This window comes from Palaemon carinicauda, chromosome 21, assembly GCF_036898095.1.
Source record: "Palaemon carinicauda isolate YSFRI2023 chromosome 21, ASM3689809v2, whole genome shotgun sequence".
Lineage (NCBI taxonomy): Eukaryota > Metazoa > Arthropoda > Malacostraca > Decapoda > Palaemonidae > Palaemon > Palaemon carinicauda.
The window spans coordinates 56,600,851-56,623,738 of NC_090745.1; the positions used below are offsets into that span (position 1 = coordinate 56,600,851).

Below are 22,888 nucleotides of genomic sequence, written 5' to 3' on the forward strand. Positions count from 1 at the left end.
TTATTATTATTATTATTATTATTATTATTATTATTATTATTATTATTATTATCTTATAGGCTGCCTATATGGATAAAGAAAAACAATCAGAAATATCAAAAAGAAGTCTAGGAAAATGTTGTTATAATGAATGAAAAGTAAAAGTAGGAAAATGTAAACGAGTAAATATGAGCATAAAGAAACGGATACCTAAACCGTTTTACTTGAGCCACAATATGATTATATGACTGTATGAACTGAGCTAGCATTCCAGTATGCCCCATAACTTCGATAACGAAAGCATTTCAAATCATATAATCGTTGAAAATAAGGAAAAGTAGTAGACCTAATATAGTTAGGTCTCTTTAACCCTGGAATACAGTTTCTCTCAATTCCTGAATATCATCTCAGCCCTTATAGGGGACTAAAAGTCTATCTTATCACAACAGACAGTCGCTGTCTCCAAAAAAAAAAAAAAAAAAAAAAAAAAAAAAAGTAAGTTTCCTATAAATGGTCAAGAATGAAAACGAATTTCGTCTATAATTTTTGGAAGATTCTGGACACTTGGAATTCCTCGACACTCGGCTAATTAGGGTTTGGTTAACGGCCAATTTGATTTTAGTGATCTATGTTTCTGAAATTGTTCTTTTATTCATTATTACTTTTATAATTCTTATGGATATGGCTTTGCTTTGTAGCTATTACCGTATCCTACATGTGCATAATACCTGTGAAATTTATTAGAACCCGTAGACCTTTAGATTGACCGAAGTATGGGTTGAATGGAAGAATTTTTTTTTTATTTCAAGTCCGTTTCTGAATCTGAAACTAGTGTTCCCATTTGCCACCCCGTTATTGTTGTATTTGAAGTTATTTGAGTAATTTACTAATTTAGGTTTGTACGTAATTTGTTGCGCATTTAAACTAAATATCTCCAGAACAGATGAACAAACCATGTGGATGAAACTTGGTAAAAGATTACATTTTGAGAGCCCTTTCAAATGGTATAAAAAAATAATGACAAAATCCACAACAAACGGTCATCGCCTGGAAGGTCTTGCACTATGAACATTTCACCAAAATCCGTTTACAGATTAGTGGAAACAAAATTAATGTGCTCAATTGTGAGTGATATCGGCGAAGATACAGTATGTGCTCTTTCTCTGTGACACTACCAGGTGATTACATTTAGTCAATAAAGACTTTTTTTTTATTTTCGGACTTCTCCCATTTGCAAAGAAACATAGGAACAAATAAGACATATCATTCCGCTGTACAATTGATTTTATTACTGGTGAATGACCTTGACAAAATCTGTTTTCTACTGACACCTCAAATAGTCTCGTCTCCACTAATGAAATAACACCTGGTGACAGGAAAATGTGATCATACATTACATGTGTTATTTTCAATCTTTTTCGGTTCCCTTTTTTGTTGGTCCAACCATAAAAATTTTGAAATCATGTATCTGCATGACAAGATTAAACAAAATCCTTGAGTATTGTACATATCCTCTCAACCATTAGTAGTATTGCATGTAGATTTAGAGACAATTGACTGGATGTAGTGGACAAACAAATATTCATAGAGGAGGATTTTGGGCGAGTTATAGACCTTCAAAATACCTTGCAAATGATTTGAGTGAATGCATTTTATAATGCCAATGCTTTATTTATAATTATGATTTAATTTTCTTTCAGATGTGATGCTTGAAGGATAAGCATGATGGAGGGGGGTGTGGCCTCAGAATTCACCATATATTCAGCACAATACGCTACACCACCCATAAGGCAACGCTTAGCCAACCCTGTTCACATCCACCCTACCCATGACCATTATGGAGCTTTTAGAAGATCAACTGGGACCATCTCCATGCCTCCTGATGAGGCATCCTTAATGGGTATGGTGACTACGAGTCCATTCCTAGGACCCATCTCTTTACCACCCAGTTCAGAACCGTTACAAACAATAAACAATCGCCAGCTTCATCACCACCACCATCATCATCATCATCATCATCATCACACATACCCTCCCTACTCTCCAGTACCTCGCCCACCACCGCGTCGTTTACACTTCCACCCTCATAGTCAGCAACATAATCTGCATATTGGTGCACATGATCATCCTCCACCGCCACCTCCACCTGCAGTAAGATGGGATGAGGATCCCTGCTTCCTTAGACCTCATTCTCCTGAGGCACGTTGTCCACATAATCTTCTAGGGTCATCCCTCCAACACGAAGATGGGTCTTGCTTCGTTGTGATGAGACATCTAGAATCTCCAGAGGTTCCTGTAACTTTCTCAGCAAAAAACCCGTTGCACATGGAGAGACAACTTCGTCAAGAAGACGAGGAGGAGGAGGGCGTCTATTCCTATGCTGGAGAAGGATTTCTCTGTCCAGTTGATGTAATTAAAGCTCAGGCTGCCTTAGAAGATTCTGGCAGTTATGGTGGGTCTGTAGCTTCTGATAACATATATGAAGAGATACCAGAAAACTGGAATAGGCCTACCCATTCTTGGGCAAGGAGGTCATTAGTAGATGAAGTTCTAGATGAGTATGAGCGAGTGAAGGCTGGTCACCGTCGGGTACTTTCTGCTCTAAATTTGGATGTAGAGACCCTCATCCGTCCTAGTGCCCATAATGGCACTGCATCTCCTGATTCTGGCTTGACAGTCTCAGCATCAGATTCTTCTTGCGATCCTAATCCCTCAAGCTATGGCACGCTACCAAATATCCAGAATCCTGCTAACCCCAGCCGATCATTGCATCGGAAATCCACACCCAGAAAACAAGATCCCGACTCCCGTAAGCCAAATAAGCACGGAAGATTGGTAAAATGTGAATCGTTAGATCTGAAAGATGCGTTTGTTAGGAGACCCTCTGGAAGACGTGGTCAAAGATTCAAAGAAAAGCTTGGAGGAGTCAAAGAAAAGATGGAGAAGAGAGGTTGGCGCTTTCCTAACTTTACAAAGAAAGGTAAATTCATATTCTTTTGTTTGGTATATATTAGGAAATGTCTGTTCATAATTTAATATTCATGAATAAGAAAGTATTTCTACACACATTTAAAGTACTTTTTCTATAATTGTTTTTAACTCAAAGCTTATTTCGTTATCAAAGAAATTATTTTCATCAGTGTTTCTGTATATTGACTGTTTCGTGAAATGAATGTTCAGAATGCAACTTGTGTCAATTAGTTAAGCTCGCATTCAGCGATTACTGAATATCTCTTTAGTATAATGTTATTTTTAAAAATCAAAACTGTTATGGATGTTTTGACTTTTTTGCTTGAAAACTCGACACTGTAAATCCGGAAAGTAACAAGCGATATTTTGTAAAAGAAAAAATTACGATTTTCCAGGTCATTAACTCATAGGGTCATGTTAACTTCATCCCTCATTTTCCTTTGCTTATCCTTAAATGTTATATTCATACAGTTACTGGAAGGAGGAAATGATTTGTGAGGATCCAGGATTGCTCTCAGAGCTGACTGAAATAAGCAAGTGGAAATGAATAAAGGTTATCCTTTATTGTTGAGTGTTAGAAGTTTTCATTTCTTTTATGATCAAAATGTAAAGAAAGCTTTCCTCGATTACTCAAGAAAATTAAGAACATTTTCATTGTGAGAGGAAACTAAAATTATTTGAAAAACTAGATTAGCTTCATTGAAAGTCTAGCATCCATTTAAAAAAAAAAAAAAAAAAAAAAAAAAAAAAAAACAGACCCGGATATAAAAATTAGATTATTTCGTTGTTCTGCCTCATACTACAGTAGTAGATTACAAATCTGGAGACTAGTATAAGCTAAAATTCTTCAGTACCATGAACATTTTGAGTCTTTTGATTCTATTCTATACTGACCAATTCTTCCATGTGGTTCTGTCGTTGAATATATTTCAACTATAAAAGATAATATCTATAATCCACTATATTATATATTTATCTTACAAATAGGAGAAAAGTTTTTAATACATGAAAGCTTTATTTCTATCAAAATATTTGTTGTTTAAGATGAGTAGGTCTAAGTAATACTCAGTAGTGTTTTTCCTTAATTCTCATGCAACGCGTACTTTTCAAGTAGAAACAACTATCGTTGTAAAAGTCGTGTAAAGATTGCTCACGTTATGCGCATGAGGCATCTAATATAAATGTTTCGGACAACCCTCCTTTAACCCACTATTAGAAAAGAATACTTTAGATTGTGTTAGTACAGTGAGGCGATAGTGGCTTTTTTTGGATCTATTATGATTATAGAGCTTACACAAACATGTATGCAGATGAGCTGATATAAATCCCCAGGTTAGTTTTGAGATCTTAATCAATAAGGAATGTTGAATCGAAACCGCTCTGAAACGACATTTCTTTCATTCTGCTTCTGTTCGAATTTTAAGAATTTCAGTTTGAAATCATGTAAAAGACCAAGAAATATGAGATTTAGATTAATATCGTTTCTTTGATGAATATGACAAAGATTTTATATACTTCAGTCTAAAATTAGAACACTTAACGTTGCATAACGATAATGATATTGGGTCCAATTTAGCCCGATTTAGATAGAATAATATATATTATTTTGACAGATGTATAAATGCATAAACTGAAATCATTTTCCCTCTTTGGCGGCTGCACGATGGGATTTGAGTTGAACTTGAGGTAAATACCGCTAATAAATACTGTATATTACGTATACGCCCTTATTTCATAGAAAAATGGAACAAATGGACACAGTTTCATATCTCTTGAATGTCTGATATAATTGAATTCATATCTATATTTAGAGTCCTTTATATATCTCATTTATGAATTACAAACATCATCTAAACAAATAATCTTATTCTATTTTGCTTCTAGTATAAGGACCAGAATAAGATGATTATATATAAAATAATTATGTTTCCATTTCGTATGTACTTCTTTCATATTCAAACAAACGCTTCTGCACTTACCTGTTGACAAATTTTATGAGTTTTTGTTTTTCCTTTTTTTTTTTTAAACGAACACCTTGAGGCCTTTTTATCTCTCTTGCGAGTCTTTTTCTCACTTGGAAACTAAAAGTAACGTGATCATTAAATTAGCGGGAGACAATAGGGGTTTCTCACATTACATGGCTCTTATTGTGGATATTCAGAGTATTTTATCCTATCGCCCAATCCATAATTCTCTTGATTGTGAAGGTTATTGGTTAGACAATAATTGATTTGCTATTTTATAGAAGGCATTTCCTTTATTGAATTGACATCAGTTTCTTATCAGGGGTTGAAAAGTATTTTGCCATTGTGAAATTTGTCTTCGTCCTCTTAGAGTTACCAATATTCCATTTTTATTTTAGGGAGTAGCCATGTCCACGAAAAAGATTATCTACTGTGACTGAATCAAAGATTCCATTATGAGGAAATGAGAACAGACTGTTGACTCAGTCAGCAGTCTTTCCTATCAGGTACAGTACACCAAACGTTGGATACAATTACATTTGTTCAACAAGTTAATATTTAAGATGCGGTGCTTCGAAATAAATGCATTTTGCCTTCCTCAAAGGGAAATTATTTGTTCATTTTGATAGACAGTATTTTATTACATGAAAGTTTTGTTGCCTGTAGGCTACAATGAGAATTTTTCCAAAAACCTTCAGGCAAGTTTAATTTTCTAAATTTTTGAAACTCATTTAGCTTCTCGATATTAAAGTACTTAACCATATAAACAGCCACAGAATAGTCACATGATTTCAGAAAGTCTCCAGTTATCATTCACCTAACATAATGTATTCTTTAGTCTGGCCGTGGGGTAATCCTTTTTCTCTTTTTACACATTTATTAATCGTTCTTGTAATTAAGGTTGCTCTCTTCGTCTACACCTGGACTGTCTCCATCTGGTGACCTTGAAGATGAAGGTTCGACCGATAAGGGTCATGGGGTCATTGTTGATGACTAGGGTGTGTTGGAGGACTGAGCGGGGGGGGGGGGGGGTATGGAAGAGACTGCAGAGGGTTCGAGGGCTGTTGTCTGAGATGAATCACCTTCCAGTCACATGAAGTCGTTACATCACGCATCTCTCTCTCTCTCTCTCTCTCTCTCTCTCTCTCTCTCTCTCTCTCTCTCTCTCTCTCTCTCTCTCTCTCTCTCTCTCGTGTTTGCTTCTTTCATTTTAATGCTTTTTTCGAGCTATAATGTTTTGGTTGTGTTTGAATATTATAGCATAGGAATTTGTTATCAATTCATGAGATAGATATTGAAAACGATGATTGTGTAGCATCTCCTTTGCAACTTTAAACAGAATATCTGTTAGGATATATGAATTTTACATCATTTTAGTAACTCAGTTATATAATGTTATAATGGTCAAAATTTCAAATGTTATTGGTATTTCTATCATAAGCTTTTCACCTTAGCTTATGGAACTTTTCTTGGGCAGTAATTTTATAAAAATTTTCAAAAATGAAGTTTTACCCAACGTTTTGACCGATATTCCCGAATCTTACAAGAAAATTTCCCCCATACCATATGATTACTTGAAAATGTATCAACATCCTTCCCCTAATTGGCAAGGGCAGAAGCCTGTTTTTATGAAAGGTCAAAATTCTGGTATCAAGAATAATCTTGACCATAGAAATTACTTCTCAATAATAAGTTTTCAAGAACAATAATTTTCAAGAACAATCTGTAATAGTTACAATTTTAAAAAATAGAGTGGTGAAAACGATACAGACATCAGTAACAAAATCAACAATAGTATCGGCTGTCATGAAAGGATGTACTTGATTAAGGAAGAGGAGGGTGGTTATTAAAATACAAATACAAAATACTAATGCTTCGGACTAACTCGTTATAACTCATTGTGAAGAAACCCATGTAAAGTATAAAAAATCATGCAGTCCTACACCTTGGATATGTTCGGACAAAATATAAGAATATCAAAATTAAGTCTAGATATTTATGGCTATAATCAAGATAAAATAATAGTTGCAATGACAATTTATCAAACAAATAAAGTCTTCTATATTGCTTTTTGTGCTATGAAGAAAAACGACATCGGTAGAGTCTCCAAAAGAAGTCTTCAGTTTTATTACTTTCATTCGCATTTAAACTATATCTTTATGTTCACATATTATGATTATAGTTTGATTGGATATATATATATATATATATATATATATATATATATATATATATATATATATATATATATATATATATATATATATATTCATATATCTTATATACTTATGCACATACATGATACATACGTGCACACATGCACACAGACACACGCACACACACACACATATATATATATATGTATATATATATATATATATATATATATATATATATATATATATATATATATATATACATATATATATATATATATACAGTATATATATAAAGTTGAATGTTTGTGTGTTTGAGCAAGAGCGTATACATACATACATACATACATACATACATATGTGTCTGTTATTATCATTATTATCATTACTCTTTTTTCTTTCGATTTTAATGAAGCTTTCAGGGCATGATCCTCTCAGTACCAGATCACTTGACCACAATAGCGGTGACTTTGATTAATTTACATTGTTATGAGTCAGTTTTCATGGAAATAGATTATGACACCTGTCAAATGTGAGTCGATATCCATGATTTTTGGTCTCGTGTTACCTGGCCGTATACTTTAATTAAAAATATGAGTCTTAGAATGGATTGAAAAAAATTACACTACAGTAATAACAATGCTATATACGAGTAAAATTCTTAAATCACTTAAATCTCTGATAATATAGATATTAGTAAATGAAATGTCTGAAAGCAATGTGTAAGATATCTACATTCTGTGAAAGTGATTCTAACCTGGCACAGTTTCCATCTCTTTCGTCATTTGTCATTTTAGGCGACGGGGCAGAATCAGAACATCCCCCGATGCAGCTGTCCTTTTGCCAACAACTTCAACAAGGTGTCGTGAATAGAATTTTTAAGTCAGTGAATAACAATACGTCAATGAAGGTAATTTTTTATTGTATTTTTAAACAAGGGAACTAATTTTCTGCATCCTTTCTCCCGAAATAATTTGAATTTGAACCTTAACTAAAAACGTGACCACGTGTTTTAATATTAGTTAACAAACTTGAAAGTAATTTGACGTAAAGAGGGCGGTTGTCTGACGTAAGAGTCACACATGATTACACAAGGTACAAAAGATCTTAGCCAGTTCAGATTCCAAAACTATTGATAAAAAAGTAGAAAATGGAAAGATCTGTTACCCTTTCCAAAGCTTTCTCTTAAAATTCATTAAATGTTGAAAGCTTGGGAGAGACGTTAGAGTTGGAGTATTGAAATTTCTAATGTTGATAAAAACATTACAAGTTGTTATTAGATCGATTTTATCAAATGTGTTAAATTTACACACAATCCAAATTGTATAATTATATATATTTAAATAGAAATGCAAGGATGGGCAGCAGGAGATGGGACAAGAGAGCAAAAGTGATTGAGATAAATCCTATGAAAAGTCCATTTTTCTCAAGTTGACCCAATTTGTGAATTGTGTTGCTAGTAGTTAGTCAACAGTGTGGATTAAAATGATGTTTTAGTGCTTGAGGAAGAAGAAAATCTCAGAGAGGTTTGTAAGATTGGTTGAGATGATGTACAAAAGAATGAGCAGTTGGGGAAACAGAAGCCTTTGATTGATTGATTGATTTAAGGTATTTTAGCATCCTGATGTACCAACCGTGTGTCACACGATCATACATAGTTCATTTTGTGTATGTATTATGCTTGTATCTTCACTCTTCCCTCGCACTAAAAAGACATGTCTGCTTTTCTCATCTGTAACGGTGTCTGTTTTTTAACATGAAATTTCTTGTTGCTTTGAGCTTTTGTATATAAAGGAGAGTGTTCTATAATAAACTCACTCAGTTGCTTTCATACTGTCTTTGAGTCACAACCTTCTCTCGGCCCGTCACGCTGGTGACCCCGGAAGTCGACTCGCTCCTCCCACCTTCCACACCCCCTTCGCCCCTCCATCGTTGGTACTATGGCGGACTCTATGGAAGTTATTGCTGCGACTCCCCCATTGAAACATTCATCATTCATCAGCAGAGAGGTGTTTGCTTGGTTTCAGCGCACAGAAGTCAAGTTTTGCATCGAGGGCGTGACTTGCTCAACCACCAAAGCAGATTATGTTCTCGCAGCGATACCCGGGGACATCTTCCTGGAAATATCCGACTGGCTTTGTGAACAAGGAGACACCCCAATAGCGTATGACGCCCTCAAAACATACCTTCTGCAGCAGTACTCGCCATCGCCTGCCGCCCGTATAGCAAAGCTTTTTCAGCTCTCGCAACAACCGTTGGGGGACCAAAGGGCTTCGCTCACCCTCAGGGAAATGACCAATATCGCTTGCCTGCAACCAGCCGCAGACGGCTCTCCTCGTGAGGTGTACCTACTTCGTGCCCTTTGGATACGCCATTTACCCGGACCTATACGCGCTGCCATACCCGATTTCGATAGTTTACCCATACAGGACTTGATGACCAAAGCCGACGCCCTTATGGACAGCCACTTCAAGACGTCCATCAACGCCTCTACCCCTGACGAAGAGGATGCCTATTCAACGTCAACCGAAGCTGACGTGAATGCCGTAGGACATACACGCCTACCCCATGACGTGCCGAAATGGCGACAAAGCCACCCACCACCCACCACTTGCTCGCGCCCCAACCAACGACATTTACAGCCACTTACTACCTCCCATCAGCCGCAGTTTTGCTACTACCACTTCAGATTCTGGGCAACCGCAAAGAAATGTGCCAAGGATTGTCAGTGGCCAAAAAACGTGTAAGTAGGCAATCGCTCGTAGCGATGGCCTCCCGCGTTTCTAATCTTTTCTTTTTTACATGATGCAGGAATGGGCGTGCGAATTTTGGTAGACACGGGTGCTTGTCGTTCCCTTTTGCCAAGGGAACTTTTCAGGACACGACGTAGTCTGTCTACGTCTGCCGACGTCCGCTTGGTAGCTGCCAACAGATCTGCGATACCCACCTACGGTTATGAGAACCTCACATTATCGTTTGGAAACAGTAAATTTAATTGGAAGTTTCTCGTTGCTGACGTCACATTGCCAATCCTCGGTGCGGATTTCCTCTCTCATTTCCACCTTCTGGTCGATGTCGCCCACCGACAATTGGTCAACGCAGACTCGTACTTGTCGACACCTCTTCAACCCGCCCCCTCCAACCTCGCTTCTCCACTGATGCCTACGCCCACCTCCTCACGTCGTACCCGGAAGTTTTCCGTTCAGAACTTTGCCAAACGCCCACGGTTCCTGCCAAGCACAGTATTTATCACCATATCAAGACGACGGAACCCCCAGTCTTTGCAATATTCAGACGTCTGGCACCAGAACGATTGGTAACCGCCAAACAGATGTTCGCTGAAATGGAGGAAATGGCCCTTTGCCAAATGGCCTCCAGCCCATGGTCATCACCCTTACACATCGTTCTGAAGAAAGACAGTTACCTCCGTCCGTGTTGGGAATACAGGCGCCTGAACATGCAAAAAAAACCGGATCACTTCCCCCTCCCAAAAATTGCCGACGTGACCTCCTACCTGCACAAAGTGAAGGTTTTCTCTACGCTAAACCTCCTGAGGGGGTATTATCAGGTGCCTATGAACCCAGAAGACATCCCCAAGACTACCATTATCACTCCGTTTGGTACATACACTTTCAATTACTCCTGTTTTGGCCTTCGTAATGCTGGGGCCACGTTTCAACGTCTCATGGATGGCATCTTAGGGGACCTCCCCTTCTGTGTATGTTATGTGGACGACATACTTGTGTTCTCCTCCTCAAAAGAGGAACACCTCCGTCACCTGCGCATCATGCTCGACTGCCTGCAAGAAAACGGCCTTGTAGTCTGGTACGACAAGTGTACCTTTGGCGCCAACGAAGTGTCGTTTTTAGGGCACCGCATCACTCCTGAAGGAGTCCATCCCCTCCCTGAGAAGGTAGCAGCCGTTCAGAACTTCCCCGCGCCCTCGACCGTCAAAGCTCTGCAGGAATTCTTGGGCATGATCAACTATTATCACCGTTTTCTTCCAGCCATTGCCGCCACTCTTGCTCCCCTCTACGCCTCCCTCAAGGGCAAGCCAAAGGACATGAAGTGGGGTTCCCTTCAAGAAGTGGCCTTCTGTAATGCAAAGAAGGCCCTATCAACTGCTGCGGCTCTCACTTTTCCTATCCTACATGCCCCTCTCCTTCTCTCCACTGTTGCCAGCGACGTTGCTATTGGTGTAGTACTCGAACAGGTGGTCAACGGCTCGCCCCGCCCATTGGCCTTCCTCGACAGAAAACTGTCCAAGGCAGAATTGGGTTATTCTACCTTCGATTGCGAATTGTTGGGGGTGCACTTGGCTGTCCATCACTTTCGCCATTTCTTAGAAGGTACGCCCTTCATCATTTGCACAGACCACATTCCTCTGGGGCATGCCTTCACTCGACAGTCTGACGCCTGGTCTGCCCGGCAACACCGACATATCTCCGCTGTGGCTGAATACAATTGCACCCTTCAATACGTCCCTGGGAAAATGAATCCCAATGCCGATGCCCTGTCAAGAAACACGTTGGCTGCCATTCAACTGGGATTGGATTACAATGCCCTGGCTGATGCCCAACGACAGGATCCAGAGTATCAAGCATGTAGGACATCCTGCACGTACCTCCGTTGGGAAGACTTCCCCCTCGAAGACTCCAACACCACCCTCATCTGTGACGTCAGTACTGGTAGACCGGGACCTTGGATTCCTGCTCCCATGCGCCAGCAGGTTTTTTATTTCATTCACGGCCTTTCACATCCCTCGTGTCGTTCTACTGCACAGCTGCTGAAGACGAAGTTCATTTGGCACGGCATTTCTAGGGATGCTAAGGATTGGGTCCGCACCTGTACTTCTTGCCAAACTTCCAAAGTACATCGACACACGGATTCAGGAGTGGGCACCTTTCCTCAACCTCAGTGTCATTTCGCACACATTCACGTCAACATTGTAGGCCCACTACCCACATCACAAGGACATTGTTAACTGTTTACCGTCATCGACCGCTCCACTCGTTGGCCTGAAGTCATTCCCATGGAAACTGCAACGTCCACCTCATGTACATCTGCCTTACTCTCAGGATGGATTGCAAGATTTGGTATCTCTAAGCATATTACTTCTGACAGGGGTACCACTTTCATCTCTCAATTGTGGACATCATTAGGGAATCTCCTGGGCATCATACTACATCAGACAATGGCCTACAATCCCGCTGCCAATGGAATGGTTGAACGTTTTCATCGCACCCTCAAAGCAGCTTTGATGTCCCGCTGCAAGGATTCCAACTGGTTTGCTCAGCTTCCATTGGTCCTCCTGGGACTAAGGATCACTCCTAAAGACGCCCTCCATATCTCGGCAGCTCAAATTTTTTCCTTCTACAACCTCCTCCGACGATTTCCAGCGCATATGTCACGTCATGGGAAAATTTACTCCATGCCCCTAGACTTACAAGCCCCCAGCGAAGCATCACATACCAACAGACTTGCACTCTGCAATGCACGTCTTCCTGCGCAACGACACTAGCAAGCCACCGCTAATGCCCCCTTACACGGGCCCTTTCCTTGTGATCCGACGCAGTCCGAAAGCATTCCTACGAAACATTCATGGCAAAGAAGACTGGGTCTCCATTGATCATCTAAAACCTGCTTATCTCCTGCCAGATGACCCGCCTACAATTCACCTCTCTAGATCAGGGCGCCCTATTTAACATGTACAGTATGTCATTTTTAGGGCGGGGAGCCATGTACCAACCGTGTGTCACACGATCGTACATAGTTCATTTTGTGTATATATTATGCTTGTATCCCTCACACTAAAAAGAACCAGAATAAACATGTTTGCTTTTCTCATCTGTAACGGTGTCTGTCTTTTAACATGAAATTTCTTGTTGCTTTGAGCTTTTGTATATAAAGGAGAGTGTTCTATAATAAACTCACTCAGTTGCTTACATACTGTCTTTGAGTCACAATCTTCTCTCAGCCCATCACACTGACATCCAAGGTCATTGACGCCGAAGAAGCCTTTGAACTAAGTGTTGGATTACACCAGGGGTCAGCATTAAGTCTGTTTTTATTTGTGCTAGTTTTGGGTGTGCTAAGTAAAAGAGATCAGAAATGAAAAGTTGTGAGAGTCAATATATGCAGATAATTTGTTGATGACCGCTGAAAATGAGAAAGAATTACTGAGAACGGTTGTAGAGTGGCAGGAATATTTGGAGATGGGTGGCTTGAGGGTGAGTGGGAACAAGACTGAGGTTATGGTGAGCAGTAAGGATGGTAGGGACATACATGAAAGTAAAGGCTCGGTTATAAAACAGGTGGAACAATTTAGATACTTAAGATTTACTATAAGTTAAGAGGGAGGTTGTGAGGCTGAAGCTGAGGATAGGATAAAATATCGGGAAGTAGTGGAAGTTGTATGTGATAAGTAAATGGTAATCAAGCTAAAAGTTGAGATCTATATCACATTAACAAGATCAATGTTTATCGTATTGATTGGAACCTTGGTCTCTAGGAAAAGGGGAAGCCAAGCTTGAGAGAACAGATGAGAATGCTCAGGTGGATTATTGGAATATCACTGCTTGAAAGAATTAAAATTGATGAAATGAGGAGAATGGGAGGCGTAGCAAAGATTACAGAGGTTTTAAGAGTGTCATGACTGAGATGATATTGGCACACATTGCGAATGGATGGTGGAGAGGAAGTGAGAAAGGATTGAGAGGAACTTGTTAATTGTGGGGGGGTGGGGGGGTAGATCGAGAGGGAGGCAGAGAATTAGTAGGCAAGATAAGGTGAAAGATGATCTGGAGAGAAAAGGTTTGGTGGAAAAGGATGTCTCTAGGCGAAGGCACATTAGACACACAACCCTTTGATGTAAGGATAACGTTGGGAATTAGAGAGAAGGTTAACCATCCCCCGTAAACATAAACCGAAATTAATATATATATATATATATATATATATATATATATATATATATATATATATATATATATATATATATATATATATATATATGACAGCAGGCCGGGAGGAAAAAGGAAACGAAGATTGCCAGCAGTCTTTTTCAGCATATGAATGAGTGCAACCACGCTATTAATTGGAAAGCTGCTAAAGAACTTATATTTTGCAAAGATTTTGTTAAAAGAAATATCATTGAAACAGTTTTAATTAAGAAAAAAAAATTCGAAGATCTGCTTAACACTAGTTCAGGTATGTACAAACTGGATGAATTTCTTGTAAACAACATTTCTAAACAACTAACTTTTAAGTAATTTGTAATTTGCTCATTTTTTCTGTTTTACGTCAACACAGATGTTTCTTTGTATTCTAATTGTATTTTTAAACCATAAGACCGTGAAGAGGTGTAATAATAACACGAAAGCGCTTGTCCAATCTTCGTTTCCTTTGTCCTCCCGGCCTGCTGTCATCTTGAGACATCGCACGTTCCAGCGATTTGTCATTAATATATATATATATATATATATATATATATATATATGTATGTATGTATGTATGTATATATATATATATATATATATATATATATATATATATATATATATATATATATATATATATATACATACATATATATATATATATATATATATATATATATATATATATATATATATATATATATATATATATATATATATTATTATTATTACTTGCCAAGCTACAACAGGATGATTTAAGCCCAAGGCTCCGAAAGGAAAAAAAAAAAAAGCTCAGCGAGGAAAGGAAATGAGGGAATAAATAAACTACAAGAGAAGAAACCAACAATTAAAATAACAGGAACAGCGACATAAAAATAAAATTTTGCATGTATAAATTATATAAACTAAAAAAAATAAGAAACAGGAGGAAGAGAAACAAGATAGAACAGTGTGCCCGAGTGTACCCTCAAACACAAGAACTCTACCCCAAGGCACTGGAAGATCAATATACAGAGGCTATGGCACTACCCAAGACTAAAGAACAATGGCTTGATTTTTAAGTGTCCTTCGCCTAGAAAAGTTACTTACCATAGCAAAAGAGTCTCTTTTACCCTTACCCAGAGGAAAGTAGCCACTGAAGAATTACAGTGCAGAAGTTAATCCCTTGAGCAAAGAAGAAATATGTAGTGATCTCAGTTTGGTCAGGTGTATAAGGACAAATGAGATCGTGGAAAGAATAGGCCAGACTATTCGGTGTATGTGCAGGTAAAGGGAAAAGTGGCCGTAACCAGAGAGAACGTCCAGTGTACTACAGTTTTGCCAGTCAAAGGACCCAGTATATATATATATATATATATATATATATATATATATATATATATATATATATATATATATATATATGTGTGTGTGTGTGTGTGTGTGTGTGTGTAGTAATACTTTTGTACTTCAAATCATTCGTACGTATGTAACACTGTTTGCCTAATGCATTGCCCCTTACGCAGTGCATTATTGACAGTAAAAGGATCGCACATTAAACTGAGTACACATTAACTTCAATGGTAGATGAGGCGTCATAGCCTACACTATATAAGAAACTGGTAGTCATTGAACATGAGATGTCAAAGAATCTGTCTGTTGTAGAAACCAAGGTCTATAGAATAGGTATTCTATAGACCTTGGTAGAAACAAAAGCATCAGACCGTGATTGTAAACACGTCTTTACGGTCTTCTCCGGAATTGCTACCGCCTGAAGAGCCAACTTTCCCCGCACTAAATTTGCTCTCAAACAACAACTGTCAAGGCTTTCTCTTAAGCGATACGCAGTGTTATACGTACAATATCAAGATACAGCTTCTCGTTCTCAAAACCCACATCATACAGATCTCGTTGCTGCCTGACTATACATTTGCATTGTCTTCCTATCTGCCTCGTTTTATATCTGGAGCTGATTAGCGATTCAAGGACAAATATCAAAACGACTCGAAAATAGTAGGCTGCATGAGCTCACATTTTCTAGCACAGTTGAAGTCTTATGGAAGTTTGTATTTCTATTAACATATAGTATAATGTACTTAAGCAAATGTCGTAAATATTTTTAGGCAAATTCGCTCAAGAGTTTTGGTAGCAAAATGCTTCGAAGAATGTCAATGGTTAGTTCGTTCAATATATCTTTTAACTTTCAGCTACCAAGTCTTTATTGTGTTTCAGTTTTGACTTGTTCGATAATTCTTATTTGTGTTCATCCGTGTATTGAATATCTTTGGAAACAGTTATAACAAAATAAGTTTTCAAATAAACTAAAAAGTGCTTATGTTAAAGATAAAAGGCTACCATTTTATAAGCCTCCAATTTAACAGAACAATATTTTGATCTACTAGAAGTCTTAATAATTGGAGAAGTTTTAGAAGCTTACTGGTGGCCTTCTTCTTTATCATACATGCATTCTTCACCTTTTCTATTCCTCAAGGCAGTGAATGACCGAAGGTCTACCAAATATTGTGTACGGCTGATAAATTAAGTAGCGTTGGATCACATCGTTAATACCAATGCAGATTAATTTTTGAAGAGCTGTACATATACAGTGCAGTAGATACTTATTCTTCTCATGTGCGGTGAAAAATATAAAGGTATTCGAAGGCATAATTGCCAATAGATGTTTCCGTAATTACGTTATGTCGAGGTAAAGTGCGTTGCAGTGAAGGACAGAACGTTTCATTTTCTGGAATTAACACATGTGATATCATTAGACGAATTAATCGCAGTAAGTTTAATGAATATGATCATGCTAATATTTACTTAAGTCTATGGGAGAGAGAATGCATGTGTTACTTAATCTAGTACTATAATATTAAAAATGACTAGCGAGTTATTCGTAATAACTGTGAATGACAGCCTTCATGGTCATATGAAAAAAGCGCTATTTGATGAAGGATCGTTCTTAAATAAACTATTATAAAAAAAAAAACTTCTTTGGATAGAAAAGGTAAGTGTCACTTCTATAGAAAAATGAAAATGAGATGATATTGCAACTGGAGCGTTGGCTGTGGGATTTTAGTTCTTCATTCACTTTCTCTTTGGGAATTTTGAGGTTTTCGTTTAGTGCAAGAACATGACCGAAGGACGCTTTTACCTACACCGTTATATTCCCCGTTATTACTGTTGGAGATTTCTTTGGTTAAACGTAATTCCACCAGCAAGCGACTCTGCCATTTGATCTGATTATTTCTTTTAAAAAGATGTTTGTTTGGTAAGAATTTTTCCTTTGTTTTGACATGCGCTTAATATTAGCTTCAAAGCGATAGAAGCACAAATAGCCATATTAACAATTGCTATTTTTTTTTTTAAGGAATTTGCTCTAAGTCGTAATAGCTACAGTAAACTAATTTTTATCTGAATTTCACACGTGGTTCTGTTTTATTTGTAAATGAAGTTTCAGTTGCTGTATAAAGGGAACGATTTTGGTTGTAAAAACTAATTAAAGAATACTATAATATTAAAGATATTTCTGTCCGTCTCGAAATAATAAAGCAAATGACATATTTAAGTATTATACAGCTGGAAGGCTCTGTCTCTTTGCTGATTTTCTTTCATACCAAAAATGCTCTTCAGACAGTTTGTGAATGATATATCATACTCGTATCAAAGAATATATGGTTTCCTTTTATTCATTAGTAAATAATGAATATCTAACATACAGACCACCGTATATAAAAACAAGATAACATTCCACAAAAATTGTAGTAAGTGTACTGGCTATCGATGATTGTTACCCTGGTTGCTTGAGATAGTGTTTCGTATGTACACTAATACCGCATCTCGTTAATATACCTGTAGTGATATGTAGTATTTTCGTGTATCAAATGATTCTGCGATCCCTCACAAAAAAGTTTTCGAATATAATTGTTCATCTTAATTTTTGAACCAAAACTTTTATATTGTGAAATTATGTTAGGTTTGTGCAAATATATATTCAAATATTTTTTAAAACAAATTATATATTTGTTTACTTTTAAAAGTCCTACTTTTTATGCCAGATGATACAATTCAAATATGTTATTTGGATTTATTTGTAATGGGAAATTTCATTTTGCACAATTGCTCCATTTACAAAGAAAACAAGCAATTAAACTGGTTAACTTGTTTTATTGTAAATGCAGATATTTGTTTTCTGGTTCGTTTTGCGACTTACAAAAGTGATTTCAATGGGCCACACAATACTTTACTCTTTAGTTTCATGTAAATAACGTTTCCACTATATTGTGAATTTACTACCCGTATATGGATAGCGATGTCTATATATTGCATGAAATGATCATCTTCAAGTGTGTGTACATATATATGTATATATATATACATGTATATATATATATATATATATATATATATATATATATATATATATATATATATATATATCGATATTAGAATTCCAAAACTAACACTATCTGTCCTTAAAACATTGTGCGTAAATTTGGGATTAGAACTATACATTAGCATAATTGAGAGATCACATTCGATTTAGAGCCCAAGCAAGGGGTGGGGGAGGAAGGGTTCTCCACTCCCGGGTCCCGACAATCCAGGGTGCCAGTGAAAGTAGCTCATTTTATTATTATTATTATTATTATTATTATTATTATTATTATTATTATTATTATTATTATTACTTGCTAAGCTACAGCCCTAGTTGGAAAAGCAGGATACTATAAGCCCAGGGGCCCCAACAGGGAAAATAGTCCAGTGAGGAAAGGAAACAAGGAAAAATAAAATATTTTAAGAACTGTGACAACATTGAAAATATTTCCTATATATACTATAAAAACTTTAACAAACCAAGAGGAAGAGAAGTTACATAGAACAGTGTGCCCGAGTGTACCCTTAAGCAAGAGAACTCTAACCCAAGACAATGGAAATCATTGTACAGAGGCTATGGCACTACCCTAGACTAGAGAACAATGGTTTGATTTTGGAGTGTCCTTCTCCTAGAAGAGCTGCTTACCATAGCTAAAGAGTCTCTTCTACCCTTACCAAGAGGAAAGTAGCTACTGAATAATTACAGAGCAGTAGTTAACCCTTTGGGTGAAGAAGAATTGTTTGGTAATCTCAGTGTTGTCAGGTGTATGAGGACAGAGGAGAATCTGTAAAGAATAGGCCAGACTATTTGGTGTATGTGTAGGCAAAGAGAAAATGAACCGTAACTTGAGAGAAGGATCCAATGTAGTACTGCCTGGCCAGTCAAAGGACCCCATAACCCTCTGGCGGTTGTATCTCAACGGGTGGTTGGTGCCCTAGCTAACCCACTACTATTATTTCAACTTTTTAGAGAATAAACAAAATATAAGGAAGGATGTTCATGGAGGCCATGCTCCCCTAACAATCAAACTAATCGAACATATATATATACATTGTCAAGATCGTGTAAACAGTATACTGTATTACTTTACTTTGATGGCGGTCCCATACAGCAGGGAAACCCTACCGTATACAGGACCTCCACTATCGTATTATCTTGTTCGTTTAGAGTATTCAACAGTTCCTATCACGTATTGCTCATTTACTGTTAAATCGTCACTGTCAAACGAGTCTTCAGTTTCCTCTTGAAAGCCTTAATGTCTTCATTCATTCGGATGTCTCATGGGAGCTTATTGTATAGTCTCGGGTCTGCTTATTTAAAGGCTTTGGAGCCTACAGTAGACATACAGTATATCTAGGTTCCAATAGTTTGAAACCATCTGTAACTATTCTGGTGTCAACACGATTTGTTGACTGTGCAGTATGTATCAATTTTCTTAAGTATTTTGGACGACCGGTTCTGATTACTTGGTGGGTTATTGTACATATTTTAGATTCAATTCTCGCTTTAATCGGCAGCCAGTGTAAATCAATTAGTATAGGGGTGATCCTTTCTCTAGGTGGGACACCTTTTATCAGTCTTGCTCCTCTGTTTATTATATTTTGTAATTTCTTAAGTTGTACTTTTGGTAAATTGTAGTAGATGGAGTTGCAGTAGTCAATTTTGGTAATAACACAGTTTATCACAAGTTTCTTTACAGAATTTTCATCCAGGTACATTTTTATAAAAGCAGTATTTCTTAAATGATAACCAGCAATTTTTACTGCATCATTTATTTGGGCATTGAGAGACAGGTTGCAGTCAAGAAATACACCTAGATCACGAACTTAGATATCGTCACTGCGTCATTATTTATGTTCATTTGAATATCACCCAAGCTTCTCACAGTGTTTCTCTTTCCCACCACCATGAACTCAGCTTTGTTCTCATTTAATTTTAGTTGTTTAATTATCATCCATTCTCTAACACTATCAATGATTCGGTTTAGAGTTCCAGTGGTGTCATCTATAGCATTTATGGAGAAGTAAAATTGTGTCAATCACAAATAATTTAGTTTGAACTTCACGCCATGCCTTTATAGAATTTTCGATAGACCAATAGTATAGATGCAGAATACGATTGGGCCAAGTACACTCCCTTAGGGTACCCCTCTCTTTAAATGTTCATATTATGATGAATAAGAGTTTATAATTTGCACACAGTAATTTCTGCCAACCAAGTAGTCTTTTAGGTATTCGAAAGCTTGATCTTCAACGCCGATGCACCGTAGGTCGTTTAGTAGCAGTTCATGCACAACTGTATCAAAAGCCGCACTAAGATCGAGTAATATTAGGAGACCACATTTATTTTCATCCATCATTTCCATCGTATCATTTACAACAGAACAGATGGCTGACTCCGTTGAGTATAGCTTTCTGTAACCAGATTGCGTTGTCAGGAAAAGCTTCTACTGTATTACTCCTAAGTGACTGACTAGTTGTTCAAGAATTTTATTTTATTTTATCTTTTTAGTTATAAAATTTACAACAGGATCAATACAATTGCTTCATATACCTTCATATATATAATATACATAATAACAAATTGCAACCCTTTCAAATAACAATGTATGTAAACCTTATATCCTATAGAGTAACTTATATTTTTTTTTCTTTATTTTACAATAGCATTTCTTACATATTCTCTGGTAAAGAGCTAATCTAATTTATTTACATAAACTTTACTCAACATAAACTTGGTTTTAGACATTTTATTACCTATATAAGAAATCAGGTTTGGGTCGTCTGCCAAAAGACCCAAAGATCGACCCAACCACACTCCTGCTACAAAATCTGAGAGTAACACCATTGCTGTGTTTTCGTCTTTCTTCCATGGTGTCTTGAAATCAAATTTAAGAATCTGTAGTAAACAATCAATTTCAATTTTACAACAACCTTTTAGTATTGACTTTAACCAAATCAGAATGTTTTTTGACGAGGGACAAAAAATAAAATAGGTGCATATTATTTTCAATATTAGACTACAACAATAGAGACATATATATTCATTCGAGATTTTCATCATATGCAGCCTATCTTTGGTATTAAGTATTTCATGAACATATCTATTAATTGTATCTCTGCTCTTCTTATCAATATACTTATTTTTTACATACTTCCAAATATGTGTCCAATTAAAAAGCGAGTACAATCACTCTACTTTTGGTTTATAGTCTTTACAGTTCATAAGTAACCGGTACATTTCTTTAACAAACACCTTAGGATAATTCTTTAAACGATAGACTTTCCTTAAAACATTAATCATCTCACTATAATATGATGTGATAAAATGGTACAATCTCTATAATATTTTTCAGCTTCCATTAAAACACTAGCTTTCATTTTACAATAGAAATACATAATTTTAAAACCGTAGCATTTACTCATAGAAATCTTCTTAAAAGTTATGAACATAATTGCTTTCGGTGTATGTAGAATATTCATCATTGCTAGCCTCCTCCTGCCCTTAGTAAGAATACGGCATTTCTTGCAATTGGTTCACAGCTTCCATTCCAAAGGTATCTAAATAAACTCCTCTGAATTCGTTTTGCACAATCTTGTGGGACTGTATATACATGTGACACATACCACGTTTTTGCTAAATTTTTCAATTAATTATAATACATTTATGAAACACTGTCAGCTTTCTATTCCTAAATATACCTATCACTTTGTTTATCTTACTCTCTAGATTACTCCAATTTAGATTATATTGATAATTATTACTCTGATAAACACCTAGTATTTTACAGGAATTATGAAGATAATGACATCCATTTATTGGCCATGCTGATTTATTTCTCCATTTCCCAATGCCTTAAATTGAAGTTGTATTTCTGTTCAGATTTGCACCACTTCCCTTTTCATAATCTGAGATTATATTATTACATTCTAATATTCCTTTATCACTAGTAACTATGATAACAGAATCATCAGCATATTCTAGAACAGAACCTTTAAATTATTTGGCAAACTCAATGACATGTCTACAAGCTTCCTTTTCATCATCCTGTAAAAAGGTTCCTGGTAGATGATAAACAAAATCATGGATAATGGACATCCTTGTCTTACCGATTTTTTAATAGGGAATGGATCAGAGATATTACCATTTATGCATACTACACTTTCAGCGTCTTTATATAACATTTGTATTAGCTGAATTAAACTAGGGCCAAAACCAAAGTTGCTCAGTATAGCATATAAAAGGTCATGATCCACACGATCAAAAGCTTTAGTCCAGTCTAAATTTATTAACGCAGCTTGTTTTTCATTATCATTTGCATAAACCATAATATCTCTCATGATGGAATTCTATTTGATAATTGACCTATCCTCTACACAATTAAACTGCTCGCGGGAAATAATTAAATGTAACACATTCTTCAATCTATTAGTTATTATTTTTGCTATTATCTTAAAATCCACGTTTAGCATTGTTATTGGCATTCAGCTTGTACTAAAACCTAAGTCACCTTCCTTCGGCGTAATC

At 36.6% G+C, this 22,888-nt stretch overlaps 1 protein-coding gene across 2 annotated transcripts in view; it reads left to right on the forward strand.

Annotated features, from left to right (window-relative positions):
• The window catches only part of LOC137615282 (rho guanine nucleotide exchange factor 10), a 737,263-nt gene that overhangs the window by 94,754 nt on the left and 619,621 nt on the right, over positions 1 to 22,888 (forward strand). For both annotated transcript variants that reach the window (XM_068345015.1, XM_068345016.1), the window contains exon 2: positions 1,680 to 2,959. In XM_068345015.1, the coding sequence (XP_068201116.1) occupies positions 1,702 to 2,959 (1,258 nt within the window). In that variant the 5' untranslated portion in view covers positions 1,680 to 1,701. The remainder of the gene's footprint in view (positions 1 to 1,679; positions 2,960 to 22,888) is intronic.